General features: G+C 44.5%; 2 protein-coding genes across 8 annotated transcripts in view; one reads left to right on the top strand and one right to left on the bottom strand.

The window, feature by feature from the left end:
* Nucleotides 1-15,239, bottom strand: part of LYZ (lysozyme) — a 51,871-nt gene extending 36,632 nt beyond the window's left edge. The window contains exons 1-2 of one of the 3 annotated variants that reach the window (XM_056574188.1): nt 15,127-15,239; nt 6,568-6,726 (exon numbers count right to left, since the gene is read on the bottom strand). In XM_056574188.1, coding sequence (XP_056430163.1) covers nt 6,568-6,682 — 115 coding nt within the window. In that variant the 5' untranslated portion in view covers nt 6,683-6,726; nt 15,127-15,239. Of the gene's footprint in view, nt 1-6,567; nt 6,727-14,943; nt 15,075-15,126 lie in introns of those variants that run through there. The other 2 variants (XM_056574189.1, XM_056574187.1) reach the window with 2 other exon arrangements.
* The window catches only part of CPSF6 (cleavage and polyadenylation specific factor 6), a 48,667-nt gene continuing 48,135 nt past the window's right edge, over nt 14,942-15,473 (top strand). For 2 of the 5 annotated variants that reach the window (XM_056574182.1, XM_056574179.1), the window contains exon 1: nt 14,943-15,103. In XM_056574182.1, coding sequence (XP_056430157.1) covers nt 15,044-15,103 — 60 coding nt within the window. In that variant the 5' untranslated portion in view covers nt 14,943-15,043. Of the gene's footprint in view, nt 15,104-15,302; nt 15,438-15,473 lie in introns of those variants that run through there. The other 3 variants (XM_056574181.1, XM_056574180.1, XM_056574183.1) reach the window with 3 other exon arrangements.

Here is a 15,473-nt window from a genome sequence, read left to right as displayed (position 1 = left end):
TTCGTATTTAATGGCAAGTTGGACCGATCCAATACGGTTCAGTTTCGTAGGTCGGGGACTCAACAACGCCTGCTCTCTAACCTGTTCACTACGCACTCCCTAGTAGATACTTGGAGGGAACATAACGGTACCAGTAGAGGATACACATATTATTCTCCGGTTCAGCGTCACTATACGAGAATTGACTGGATATTGGTCAATGTTGCCACGGTACCCCAGCTACTTTACCCCCGACATGTCCCCATGTCGTGGTCAGACCACGATGTGGTGTTGTCGGTCTTTAACTTCATGTCCCCCCTCACACTGCCTTATCGGTGCAGACTAAATGAATCACTATTGACTATGCCACGCATTAAGACCCAACTTGAAACTGATATCACTTCTTATTTCACTCTGAACAGCTCTCCTCAATCATCCCCTCAGTGGACGTGGCTGGCTCATAAGGCCTATGTAGGAGGTCGCCTGATCTCCGTGGCAACGGGGTTGAAGCGTGACAGGACGAGAGTTCAAGTGGCCTTGGAAGCCAAACTGTCCAGGTTAGTTTTTGCCCACCAGCAGGACCCTACCCCCTATCTCTACAAATCTATTGCGGAGACCAGGTCACAGCTGGATGCCCTACTCTCCATGAAGGTGGAAAAGGCTTTGAGATGGACTGGAGCGACCTATTATAGACTGATGAATAAGCCTGATAGACTGTTAGCTGCTATGCTAAAAAAAAACTTCTTCGTTCAATCGAGTCCATAGCGTGCAATTGAAGCCTGGTCTCCGCACTTCCCACCCCGACCGTATCGATGAAACTTTCTCCGCCTTCAATACTCACCTTTATTCGGCCCCTCCTCTTCCGAACTCTTTCTCCGCTTCTTTGCATGCCTTTTTGTCTCCCCTGTCTCTCCCTACTCTGTCTGCTCTGGACCGGGAGGTCTTGAACGGCCCCATCACGGTGGAGGAGGTGGAGCAGGCTATTGATCATCTCAAATTGGGCAAGTCCCCCGGACGGATTTTTTTCTTCATACTTCAAGACATTCTCTTCCCTGCTGATCCCCCATCTTGTTTCCTTCTTCAACACCATAATGTCTGGTGCTACCCCCCCCCCCTCCTGAATTTCTTGACGCTTTGATCACTGTCTTACCTAAACCCTCTAAGGACCACTCTCTCCCCTCTAACTATCGCCCTCTCTCTCTTCTTAATGTTGACTCTAAGTTGCTCACTTCTATCCTTGCTTCTAGACTTAATTCTTTCCTACCCTCCCTTGTCCACCAAGACCAGGTGGGGTTCATTCCGGGCCGCCAGGCACCGGACAACATTAGGAAAATTCTAAATCTAATTTATCATTCTGATGTCACCAAAACTCCGATGTTGGCCCTTGCATTGGACATCGAAAAGGCCTTTGATACGGTTTCCTTGCCGTATCTATTTCAGGTGTTCTCTAAATTTGGCATCTCTGGTCCCTTTGTCCGCACATTGCAGAGCATTTACTCAACCCCGACGGCCTATCTCAAGCTGCCCTCTATGTCACCTTCCCCTATCTCGATAGGCCGAGGTACTCGCCAGGGATGCCCCATCTCACCGGCGCTCTTTGCGCTGGTGATGGAACCCCTGGCAGTAGCTATTAGGGACAATCTTGACATTAAAGGCCTTACAGTGGGTACGATCGAATACGAAAATAACCTTTTTGCAGATGATCTTTTACTGACGCTGACGAGTCCCCAGGTTTCCCTTCCTAACTTGGCCTCGCTTTTGGATAGGTTTGCTGGGTTGTCGGGGTTGAAAGTAAATGTGGCTAAGTCGGAGGTTATGTACTGCAATGTCCCACCTGAGATGCGACATTTGATTTCCCTGAATTTTGAGTTCCATGATTCCTCACGGGGCTTGTCCTATCTGGGGGTTACTCTCACTACATCCCTCAAATCCCTGTATGCTGCTAATTACCCCCCACTCTTTCGCTCTATTACAGGGGACTTAACTAGATGGTCTTTCCCTCATATCTCTTAGGTGGGCCGCATAAATGTCTTTAAGATGGTTATTCTGCCCCGTATCCTTTACCTGTTTCGTTCCCTCCCCACCCCGGTGGTGAAGAAGGACGTATGCTCTCTCCAATGTGCCTTATTCCATTACATCTGGAATGGCCGTCGTCCCTGGATTAATAAGACAGCTATGCACTATCATAAAAGGATGGGCGGGCTCTCTGTTCCGTGCCTGATGAAATACTATTATGCAGCCCGACTGGCCCAACTTGCCCTTACACATGCGGAACGGAGTGCTCCTAGGTGGGTGGCTCTGGAGGAATCTCTTATCTATCCCTATTCTTTCTCTGCTTTGATGTGGTCCTCTTGTCCTGTTGCAGCCGTTCTCTCCTCTAGAGCGCAAATTACTTTATTCTCTCTGTCTCTTTGGCGCTTGGTCCGCTTTAAATTTTCCTTACAATCCTCGGTCCCTCCCCTCCTTCCCTTTCTTTCTAATCCCGCTTTTCACCCTGGCATTTCTACTACTCCCTTTTCATGGTGGCACACTGCTAAATTGACTAGACTATATGACCTGCTGGTGGGCAAACAACCGATTACTCTGGCACAGCTATATTCTATACATAATCTCCTCCCTGGGGAGCACTTTCGTGCTCTGCAGGTTCTATCATATTATTCCTCTCTGGGCCCTCGGGGCTTTAGGGTGGAAACCACTTTTTACGAAGCAACCTTGCTGTACAGCCCTACACTGCCGGGCCTGCTTTCTAGAATTTATGCACATTTGAATGCCCCTCCCGCAGACACCAAATTGCGCTTCATGGAGGCCTGGGAACGTGACTTGAATGTGACCCTTACACTGCCCCAGTGGCAAGCATGCTGTACGGCTGTCAGCAAGGGCAGCTGGCAAGTCTCCTTAATGGAGACGTCGATCAAGATTCTGCACAGAGTCTATATGGTTCCCTCCAGACTGCATTCTATTTACCCCTCGGTTTCTCCCCTGTGCTTTAGGGGGTGTCGAACTGTTGGTTCTCTGCACCATATCTGGTGGAGCTGCCCACAGGTGGCGCTGTTATGGAGGCGGATCCATGTAGTCTTGAACAATCTGTTTGATGATGGCATGCCCTGTTCCCCTTCCTTTTGTCTCTTAAGTAATAAACCTAGCAGGATGCCGTTTCATACATTTCGGATAGCTCAGTTCATTCTTATGGCCACCAGGATACATATAGCTGCACAATGGAAATCCCCATCTTTGTTGTTCCAAAAGGTTATTGACAAGGTTAACTATATCATGCTGTGTGAAAAGTTATCTGCCATCCGTGAGAGTAGAGTAGAATGTTTTGATAAGTTGTGGGAGGCATGGATGCTTTCTCCTTATTGTCCATCTATGCAAACATGCCTTTCTCTCTATTGATCAGGGGGAGGTGATGACTTCCGTGTTTTATTGTAGGCTGGAAATCCCTTTGTGGCGACGACCGATCCAACCATTACCATTCTTAAATGTTCTCCTCCTTTGTATGCATTATGATTTCAGTGCAATTACTATTGTATGCTGATCAGATATTTCCTCCTAGTTATGTGTTGTAACTGTTCTCTTTGTTACCATGTATCACACTGCCCGCATGGGCGTCCATACCTATCATTTAAGTCCAAGACTCTTGGTTTGACTGTTAAAATGATATCCTACTTATGTAGGTTTGATTTTGTCGTACTTCTGGAAAAAATCATAACTTCATGCAGGAAAATTAATACGTTTAAAATTGTCATCTTCTGACCCCTATAACTTTTTTATTTTTCCGCGTATGGGGCGGTATGAGGTGGTATAAAGTTTTTAACAGTACCATTTTTGCATTGATAGGACTTATTGATCGCTTTTTATTCATTTTTTCATGATATAAAAAGTGACCAAAAATGCACTATTTTGGACTTTGGAATTTTTTTGCGTGTACGCCATTGACCGTGTGGTTTAATTAACGATATATTTTTATAATTTAGACATTTCCGCACACGGTGATACCATATACGTTTATTTTTATTTACACTGTGTTTTTTATTTTATGGAAAAAGGGGGGTGATTCAAACTTTTAATAGGGGAGGGGTTAAATGATCTTTATTCACTTTTTTTTTTGCAGTGTTATAGCTCCCATAGGGACCTATAACACTGCACACACTGATCTTTCATATTGATCACTGGTTTCTCATAGGAAACCAGTGATTGATGATTCTGCCGCTTGACTGCTCATGCCTGGATCTCAGGTACTGAGCAGTCATTCGGCGATCTGACAGCGAGGAGGCAGGTAGGGACCCTCCGGCTGTCCTGTAAGCTGTTCGGGATGCCGCGGCTATCCCGAACAGCCCACTGAGCTAACCGGCAGTTTTTACTTTCACTTTTAGCCGCGTGGCTCAGCTTTGAGCGCGCGGCTAAAGGGTTAATAGGGCGCGGCACTGCGATCAGTGCCGCGCGCTATTAGCGGCGGGTCCCGGCTTCACTATGACGCCGGGCCCGCCGTGGGACCCCGCGTTATATCACGGGAGTGGGACCAAGGACGTACTCATACGTCCTTGGTCCTTAAGGGGTTAAGAGTCTCTAGACTATTGCACTGTTCCACTGGATTTAGAGAATTAGTTGCGGTCCAGTAGTCAGGCTAGTATTAGCAGGAATTAGTAGAAGACTCACAATTTTTGGTTCTGCTGAGGCTGTAGGTTTTGAGGCCTATCGTGTCGTTGAAAGTTGCGTAGCACACCGTCCTGTTAGTCCGGTATCCACAAGAGCAGCAACCCAAGAGAGTGATAATTGGACGCAGCTCCCTTATATGGGCAGGGGCTGGACTAAAGCTAATTGGTCCATACTGATTTCAATCACCATTACAGAGAATGCTGGGTATCACGTGACCCAAGGACCTCCTAAGGTCCTGCAACATACCATAAAGGGTTACTAGCTTGGTCACATGATCGAAGGCCCTGCTACGCTGAACAAGGTAAGCACTATACATTCCTATATAATAGAGATAGTATTACTAATATATACATTTATTAATATACAAGCTAAACTAAAGGAGAGGCGACTAGGGGCTGTCCCACCTGAGGAACCCTACCTGAACGTAGTTACTCTGACTTTGGGGACCTCTAAACTAGGTACCGGATGCAATACGGTACCGGGACACCGCAGTAGCCTTTGTTATTTTGGTCCCAGCTCTCTGCAGGTCATTCACTAAGTCCCCCTGTGTGGTTCTGGGATTTTTGCTTGTGATCATTTTGACACCACAGGGTGAGATCTTGTGTGGAGCCCCAGATCGAGGGAGAATTCTAATAATTGCTCCCACAGTTGTTTTTTTCCACCCCAAGCTGCTTGACTGTTGCAGATTCAGTCTTCCCAGCCTGGTGAAGGTCTACAATTTAGTTTCTGGTGTCCTTTGACAGCTCTTTGGTCTTGGCCATAGTGGAGTTTGGAGTGTGACTGTTTGAGGTTGTGGACAGGTGTCTTTTATACTGATAACAAGTTCAAACAGGTGCCATTAATACAGGTAACGAGTGGAGGACAGAGTTGACTCTCAAAAGGGTAACTGTCAACAAATCCCCCCACACTAACCAGAGGTACTGGATGGTAGTGCGGGGACGCTGATCAATATAATGCCTACCATTCCCGGATCTGCCCTGCAGTTCGCCCGTTATCTTCATTATTTCAGATATGCAAATCTTCTAACTGGCACGAGACGGGTTATTGCCTTCATCTGGCACTGTGACGTCACCGCTGCTAGGCCTGCAGCACCGCCCGGCTTCTACATATTCATGTCCTCCCTCCGTATCTCCCTCTCCTCCCCGTGCTGTATGTGATGCGGGCATGGTAGGCATCATATTGATCAGCGTCCCCCGCACTACCAGCCAGTACCTCTGGTTAGTGCGGGGGGGGGGGGGGGGGGGGGGGGATGTGGTGACAGTTTTCCTGTAAAGAAGAAGTTACAGGTCTGTGAGAGCCAGAAATCTTGCTTGTTTGTAGGTGACCAAATACTTATTTTCCACCATAATTTGCAAATAAATTATTTAAAAATCAGACAGACAATGTAATTTTATGGATTTTTTTTTTTCATTATGTCTCTCATAGTTATAGAGCTATACCTATGATGAAAATTACAGACCTCCCTCATCTTTTTAAGTGGGAGAGCTTGCACAATTGGTGGCTGACTAAATACTTTTTTGCCCCACTGTACATTGCTCACATATGGAGCAGGCCCCTCACATACATTGCCCCCATATAAAATATGCCCCTCACATATATTGCCTCCATATAGAGCAGGCCCCTCATGTACATTGCACCCATATATAGCAGACCCCTAACATACAACGCCCCAATATTACTCACATTGCCCCCAGTATTCCTCATATTGCCCTCTCACATACATTGCCCCCATATTTCTCACATTGCCCCCGTATTCCTCACATTCCCCCACACAAACAATGTCCCCATATTCCTCGAAATCCCCCTCACATACATTTCCCCCATATTCCTCCCATGCCCTCTCACATACATTACCCTAATATTCCTTACATTGCCCCCTCCCATACATTGCCCGGATACTGCTCACATTAAAAAATGAAAAACAGCACTCACATCTCCATCGTTCCCCCGAAGCTCCAGGCATTCCTCTCACCGTGGCTCCTATTCTTTCTGTGTGCACAGCGTCATACAAACACTGTTTGATGATTTCATGAAGATTGTGTGCCATATAACCACTTTTCTATTACTGGATACATCAAGTTATTTTTATACCTAAAAGGTAAGACAGTTAATTGAAACAAATTGATTACTTAATAAAATATCTTCTAAAACTAAAGCTCATGGCACATGGAAGTCATTCATACAAATGCAACATATGCCTATACACAGCTAAGTGCATGGGAGTGCCAAGGCCCTGGGTAAGAGATCACGGGGTGTCCCAGTGGTTGGACCCCGTTATGATCTTACACTTATCCCTTATTCTTTGGATAGGGGATACATTTTAACTAAACTGGATTAATATATTTGTAAAATAAGGAATTAAAGGGGTACTCCTATGGAAAACAAATGTTTTCAAATCCTCTGGTGCCATTAGGTTAAAGGGGTACTCCGCTGCCCTGTGTCGGAAGCTCCGCAGCGTCCGGAAGTTTATTGTTCCGGACGCTGTGTGCGGGCTTCCGTGTTCAGGGCTGCCCCTCGTGGCGTCAAGCCCGCCCCCTTGGTGACATCACACCCGCCCCCTCATCGAAAGTCTATGGGAAGGAGGCGTGACGGCCATCTCGCCCCCTTTCCATAGACTTTCGCTGAGGGGGCGGACGTGATGTCACAAAGGGGGTGGGCGTGACATCACGAGGGGCGGCCCTGAACACTGAAGCCCGCACACAGCGTTCAGAACAATAAACTTCCGGACGCTGGGGAGTGGAGCTTCTGACACAGGGCAGCGGAGTACCCCTTTAAACAGATTTGTAAATTAGGGGTGAGAGATAGGAGAAAGAATAGTAGAAAAAATGCAAAGAGTAATAAAATAAATAAAAATAAAAGAGAAAGAGAGAGAGAGTTTCCAAATTAAAATAGCATTTATTTAAATAAACTTAGTGGAGTGAGGTCCTTAGCAGGGCCCTTGCTTCGGACTATTCACAAGATATAAAATATAGATACACTATGAAAACTGTACTGAAGGTATATATAAAAACAACACTGGATAATAATACCCCTATTAAATATAATTAGAACTGGACACGGAAATAGGAAAGTCTTTGCGCTATATTAGGCACTACAAGTGGTGCAAATATGGATATTTCCTCCGCAACTGGAGATGGATAGTGTATAGTCAATAGCTTGGCAGGGACGGCACTGTGCCGAAATAAGTTAGTTAGCAGTAGGTAATATTTTATCGTAGCGTTTGGCAGCGCTGGATGCCCCGTGTTTCGAGCCCACTCTACCCTGACTGCCCAGGGCTATAGCGGGGGTTGTAGCGGATTGTCCACAGTTATTGTAATCCTCCGCTTTGGGACCTCGCTATCACCCGGCGGCGTGCACAGGAATACACTAATATTGCAATTCCTTTTGGAGATCGATGTGTGCCTACATTAGAAGCTTATTTGAGGAATACTGGGACTGATAAACTTATTCCAGAAAACGCAGCTGAGAAAGGAATAATGTGTATGGTACTCTATAATATCAAGATTAACATACAATCAATTAGTGTGTGCGGCACCTGAGAATACAGATTGCGTCCCGTGTACACATTCCTACGGTTGTTGAATTATACAAGATGGAATGTGATCACGTATAGGTGCGATATAGTGTTATTTAATAAGTGTGTGGAATAGTGGGCTATCGAGACTATTTAATTGTATTGCTATCTATGTGGTGGTTTAGATGGGAAGATGTTGCGTATGCACTATATTCAATCTGAGGGGGCATGGTGACAGGCTCTCATTAAAGGAGCACTTTTCTTATTTTATCCGGTCCGGGCTGCAAAAAAAATAAAAAATAAAACTTTCTCTTACCTGCCAAATCGGCCCCAGGAGCTCCGGTACAGGTACAGCAATGTCCCGTCTCGGCCGGTGATAGGCTGAAGCTCCGTGTGACGTGCCGGGCTAACAGGAAGTAAGAAGCAAACAGCCCGGCGACCGAACACCTGTACCGGAGCTCCTGGGCGCAGTGCGTTGGCAGGTAAGAGAAAGTTTGTTTTCTTTTTTGCAGCCCGGACAAAATTAAAAAAGTGCGTGCCGGACTACTCCTTTAAGTGCTTAAAACCACTAGTAAGTATATGTATATATATCACACAAGAAAAACGTCCGGCACTCGGGAAGATGCAGGTAAAACTTGTCAATGGCTTTATTCACACGCTTAAGGCAGGACACAATCTGACGCGTTTCGCACACTCAGGTGCTTAGTCGTAGATAGACATACACTCAATAATGCGGGTTAAAATACACATGAGTTTGGTCACATGACCACATGAATCTTAATTAAAAACAGTTGGTTACAAAACATGGCATTGGGAATCATGATCACATTTAGTCATTCGGAGAAAGTTCACACAAGGGTGCAAATGCTGCGGTTTTTATTTTAATTTTAATTTCAATCTCGAATAGTCTACAAACTAGTTATTCAATACTACTCCTAAATATTCCATCATCAAGAATTTTCATGTTCATTTGGAGCACGTATTTACCAAACTAAATAGTTTGAACTATACCTATAAATCAAGATGTAAAATATTTATATGTAGATTAATAACCGCATAATATGCATCTCCCTGTGCGAACACCCCCCTATATATATTTTTACGACACTCCAAATTTTTTTTTAAATATATAAGAAACGAGGGGTATATATTGGACCGGGAACTAAACACACGCGGTTGGCAATAAATTGTATACATCAGATATATTCTCTTATTCTATTTATGCACAGGTTAACATTAAATCCAATCTTTTATTTAACCCTTGCGGGTATCTTGTTCCCAAAAGGAACATCCAATGTGCCTCTCTATTGTATAGTTTCTTTCTAAGATCGCCTCCCCTGGGTCCTAAGGTGACTTTTTCCACTCCCAATACTCGTAAATGGGTGGTATCCCCTGAATGGGACTCTCTAAAGTGACGTGACAGCATGGAGATGCTTGTTAAGGTACTTTTAGCATCCGTAATATGTTTCCTAAACCTCATTTTTAATGAATTCCCCGAGCATCCTACATACTGCAAATTGCAAACTATACATGTTGCTACGTATATAATGGATTTAGTGTTACAATTAATATACTGGTGTATATTATGTGTCCTACTTGTTGTGCAAGACGTTACAGTATTCGAATTTACCATGTGTGTACACGTGATGCATCTGGTATGACCGCATTTGCGATTACCTATGTTCCTCAACCAGTCCCGGTCCTTTACACTTTCCCTTTGACTAATAAATAAACTAGGTGAGACTATGGTTCCAATAGTGGGGCCTCTCCTGGACACAATGGCAATACCTTCTGATAATATGTCTCTTAATATTGGATCTGTTTCTAATACCGGAATATATCTGTTTATTATTTTCTTAATCTGTCCAAATTGGGTACTGTATGATGTCACGAAAAATGGTGGTTTATCCTTATTCGTATTTTTGTTTTCATTTTTGTTTTTATTTTTGGCTATTTTTCCTCCAGCCTTGTGTAAGTCCCTTCTATTTTGATGTCTTCTTGAATAGGATACTAGTTGGATTTAATGTTAACCTGTGCATAAATAGAATAAGAGAATATATCTGATGTATACAATTTATTGCCAACCGCGTGTGTTTAGTTCCCGATCCAATATATACCCCTCGTTTCTTATATATTTAAAAAAAAAATTGGAGTGTCGTAAAAATATATATAGGGGGGTGTTCGCACAGGGAGATGCATATTATGCGGTTATTAATCTACATATAAATATTTTACATCTTGATTTATAGGTATAGTTCAAACTATTTATTTTGGTAAATACGCGCTCCAAATGAACATGAAAATTCTTGATGATGGAATATTTAGGAGTAGTATTGAATAACTAGTTTGTAGACTATTCGAGATTGAAATTAAAATTAAAATAAAAACCGCAGCATTTGCACCCTTGTGTGAACTTTCTCCGAATGACTAAATGTGATCATGATTCCCAATGCCATGTTTTGTAACCAACTGTTTTTAATTGAGATTCATGTGGTCATGTGACCAAACTCATGTGTATTTTAACCCGCATTATTGAGTGTATGTCTATCTACGACTAAGCACCTGAGTGTGCGAAACGCGTCAGATTGTGTCCTGCCTTAAGCGTGTGAATAAAGCCATTGACAAGTTTTACCTGCATCTTCCCGAGTGCCGGACGTTTTTCTTGTGTGACTTCTACTAAGCCGGGAGCGGTACCGGTGTCCGTAGCACGAGATTGTGCAGTAAACGCGAGAGTGGTGAGCAGCCTTACTTTGTCTGTGTATATATGTATATATATATATATATATATATATATATATATATATATATATATATATATATATATATTTTAGATAGAGGTGAGACAGCACCAGAGGTTCAACCTCTGTGCCCGTGGTTGCCCAGGCAGCCAGCCCAGGATATTTGTAGCAAACGTCTAAAATCACAGCACAAGACAGGTCACGGATCTTCAAAGAAACTGGGTAGTCTTTATCCCCACAACAAGAGCAACGTTTCGGCAGTAGTAGCCTTCATCAAGCATAACAAATTTGTAAACAGTGTATATATATATATATATATATATATATATATATATTATATATATATATACCACAAGTACATTTCATTGGTTGTAACACAGGTGAAATATATATGCAATCAATTGAAAACACACCTCTGCTAGAATATCATTGGTGCAATTATTCACCTCTACTGATGATGTCAGGTTGACATAGCAACCCCCCATATACAATACTTCTATTACTAATATAAAGTGTCCGGTGCTATAAAAAAAATACTGTGTAGAACAGTGCCTTCAATATCAGCCTTCTGTCATCAGCGATCATCTTAACATCATACCGATCGTAACTTCTTATGCATCTATAGTTGTTTGTAAACATAGCTACTGCGCAAGTGTCGGGCGGTTTCCGACATTCTCATGTCACTTCCGCCTCTGACTATTCGCAGTCAATCGTGTCAATCATGCTTATGTCATGCCCTTGACATAAACATGATTGACACGATTGACTGCGAATAGTCAGAGGCGGAAGCCTTGTTATGCTTGATAAAGGCTACTACTGCTGAAACGTTGCTCTTGTTGTGGGGATAATAAAGACTACCCAGTTTCTTTGAAGATCCGTGACTGTCTTATGCTGTGATTTTGGACTTTTGCTATATATATATAAAATACTGTAATATCCCACATACGCAACAGTAAGGTGTAGGAGGGAATTAGTAGTTGCATTACAGCAACGTATCCCTATCCTTAGGTGGTGATATTGTAACATTATACGTGACCCTACACTGATGGCGAAATTGCTGCTATTTTTTTTATACTATTTTTATATACATATTTGTGCATTTTTATACATGTGCATATTAAAAGTTATGTTCTTAGGTTCCCTTTTCTAGTCATTTTTTGTGTGATATATACCGTATTTATCAGGGTATACCACGCACCGGCCTATAACACGCACCCTCATTTTACCAAGGATATTTGGGTAAAAAAAGTTTTTTACCCAAATATCCATGATAAAATGAGGGTGCGTGTGTGCGCGTGTATACCCCGATATACCCCCAGGAAAGGCAGGGGGAGAGAGGCCGTCGCTGCCCGCTTCTCTCCCCCTGCCTTTCCTGGGGTCTAGAGCGCTGCTGTCGGCCCTTTTCACCCCCTGGTTAAAGGCGCCCCCTGAACGGCGCGGCGCATGACGTCAGAGCGCCGCGCCCTGCATAGCAATGACGCTGGGGACCAGCGTCGTTGCTATGCACGGCGCGGCGCTCTGACGTCATGCGCCGCGCCGTTCAGCGCATAGCAACGACGGAGGCCTGGAGCAGCGGAGCAGCGCGGACCCGACTCAGGTAATTATGCCACCGGGGATGGGGGGAGGCAATGGGTGCCGCTGCCCCTTCTCTCCCCCTGGCTGTCGGCGCCGCTTCTCTCCCCCTGGCTATCGGCGCCGGCACCGATAGTCAGGGGGTGAAAAGGGCCGACAGCAGCGCTCTAGACCCCAGGAAAGGCAGGGGGAGAGAAGCGGGCAGCGACGGCCTCTCTCCCCCTGCCTTTCCTGGGGGGGTATCGGCGTATAACACGCACACAGACTTTAGGCTAAAAATTTTAGCCTAAAAAAGTGCGTGCTATACGCCGATAAATACGGTATATATATATATATATATATATATATATATATTGTGATGACTCGCTCTAGCAGACAGGTGCGGTTGCAGTATAGAGGCACGGAAACAGGACTTTTCAAATCAAAGTTCAGTGTTTTATTCACACTTGGCAAACAGCAAACAGTCTTAAATGCAGATCAAAGAAAAAGTAACAAAAGTCCACTTGCGTTCCTTAGGTGTTTGTTCACACCTGAGTCCAAGCCATGTGGCATCAAGCAAGTCTTTTCCAAGCCTCCAGGCAGTCTGCTAACCAGCTTCCAGACTCCACAAGTGAGATCTCAAAACTCAGCTCTCTGGCAGTGTGTGCTGCAACATGCAAATCCCCTCAGCTAGTGGAGCAGCCTGCCCTTAAGGCCAACAAAAGGTGGCCTGGATTGTGGGGAATGGTCCCCACCCAACACTTGACCATTCCCAGTAAGAGATGTCCCAGATTAGCTTTCCAGCCATACTACAGCAACAGTGTCAGTCTGAATTGCAGCACAGACACTGTACAGTTATCGGCTCTTACCTCACCAAGCCTTGGTGACACATACCGACCATCAACCACAATGCCCTTCACCTTCTCACTATATATATATATATATATATATATATATATAAATGTAACTATAAATAAGCATCTCCCTCAGTTAAAATTTAAATCACCCGCATTTTTCCATTTAACAAAAAAAGTAGATAAAAAAACAAAACAAAAACTACTTGGTATCACTGCGTGTGGAAAGGTCTTATCTATTAAAATATCATGTTAATAATCCCGTATGGTGAATGGCTTAATAAATGTAAAAAAAAAAAAAAAAAGAAAGGTAGATTTACAGAAAATAAATCTAATAAAAAGTGATCACATATGGTAGATAAAAAAAATAAAAACAGATCACGGCGCAAAAAATAGCCCTCATGCATAATAAGAAAGCTATAGGGATCAGACTATCCCATTGACTTGAATGGGTCTGTATGGGGTTTCTGGTAATTTATGGGAGAAAAAAATAAAAAAAATTGTACATGCACAACTGTTTTCTCTGCTAAACTTCCATCGCACGGACGAACTTGAAAACGGAGCTCGGTTTATTAAGAGCCTGATGGTAATGTGAACGAACCCTTACAAGATGGGGAGGTAAAAAACTAAAACACAAAAATGAAAAGATTGGCTGTGTCCTCAAAGCCAGAACCTTAGTCAGTGTTGTCTCTAATAGCAGATTTTCCATTTCATAGTATTGCAAACATCCCAAGTTTGGAAGGGCAGTCAAAGGAGGGACTTGGGTCAAAGGAAGGGACTGTCTCTCGAAAATACGGCAACTTGGGGTAGGTATGCGAATCTGCAACAGGCAGTGCCATACTATGAAATGGAAAATCTGCAACTAGACACAACACTGACAACGAATGGCTCCTGGTGACCACACATTAGACCAGTGCTTCCCAACAAGAGTGCCTCCAGCTGTTGCAAAACTACAACTCCCAGCATGCCCGGACAGCCAAATGAAAAATCTGCAACTAGACACAACACTGACAACAAATGGCTCCTGGTGACCACACATTATACCAGTGCTTCCCAATCAGGGTGCCTCCAGCTGTTGCAAAACTACAACTCCCAGCGTGCCTGGACAGCCAAATGGAAAATCTGCTACTAGAAATAACACAGACAACGAATGGCTCCTGGTGACCACACATTAGACCAGTGCTTCCCAACTAGGGTGTCTCCAGCTGTTTCAAAACTACAACTCCCAGCATGCCTGGACAGCCAAATGGAAAATCTGCTACTAGAAATAACACTGACAACGAATGGCTCCTGGTGACCACACATTAGACCAGTGCTTCCCAACTAGGGTGTCTCCAGCTGTTTCAAAACTACAACTCCCAGCATGCCTGGACAGCCAAATGGAAAATCTGCTACTAGAAATAACACAGACAACGAATGGCTCCTGGTGACCACACATTAGACCAGTGTTTATCAACTAGGGTGTCTCCAGCTGTTGCAAAACTACAACTCCCAGCATGCACTGGAGACACCCTGATTGGGAAACACTGCATTAGACAGTAAGACAAGAAAAAAACTACACTGAAAGTAAATGTAGACTCTTTTCAATAAAGATTTCCGAATTCAAGCAACCCCCCCCTTCTACCCAACTACGAACGTCCTGTCAGCGAACCGGAAGTGACGCACACATTCCCGCTTGGCTAGCCTTCCCCCTCCATTCGCCCAGCTCGCGGCGCTCGGTGCCTGGCTTGCAGGGCGAGTTGCGGCAGAAGATGGCTGACGGAGTGGATCACATCGATATTTATGCGGACGTGGGAGAGGAGTTTAACCAGGTATGGCTGGCGTTGTGACGTACAGTCACCGTCTAATGCGTGCGAGAGCCCTAACGGTTTCGAGGACGCCGCTCCACTAAAGAGTGTCTGCCGGGCTTCGGTGAGGCCCGTGTGTGTCGGCGGGAGACTCAGAGACTGACTGGTCGTAGCTGGAGGAGCGCGCTATAGCGCAACATGTAGCTTCCTTTGTGTAGGCCTCGTGTGTGGTGTGTGTAAAGGCCGCGCGTCCTCCTCCGGCTCCGCCCCCTCAGCTGTGCTCTGGACCTGACCAAAACAATAACCGGCCAGTGCCTGCATCCGACCTCCCCGGCGCGTACAATATCTGACCCCGAAAGTGCGTACATGATGCATACTCTAGTCTGTGGCCTTT

This window comes from Hyla sarda, chromosome 4, assembly GCF_029499605.1.
Source record: "Hyla sarda isolate aHylSar1 chromosome 4, aHylSar1.hap1, whole genome shotgun sequence".
NCBI classification, from domain to species: domain Eukaryota; kingdom Metazoa; phylum Chordata; class Amphibia; order Anura; family Hylidae; genus Hyla; species Hyla sarda.
The sequence above is the reverse complement of the archived record's forward strand: the minus strand, read 5'-3'. Positions and strand labels throughout refer to the sequence as shown.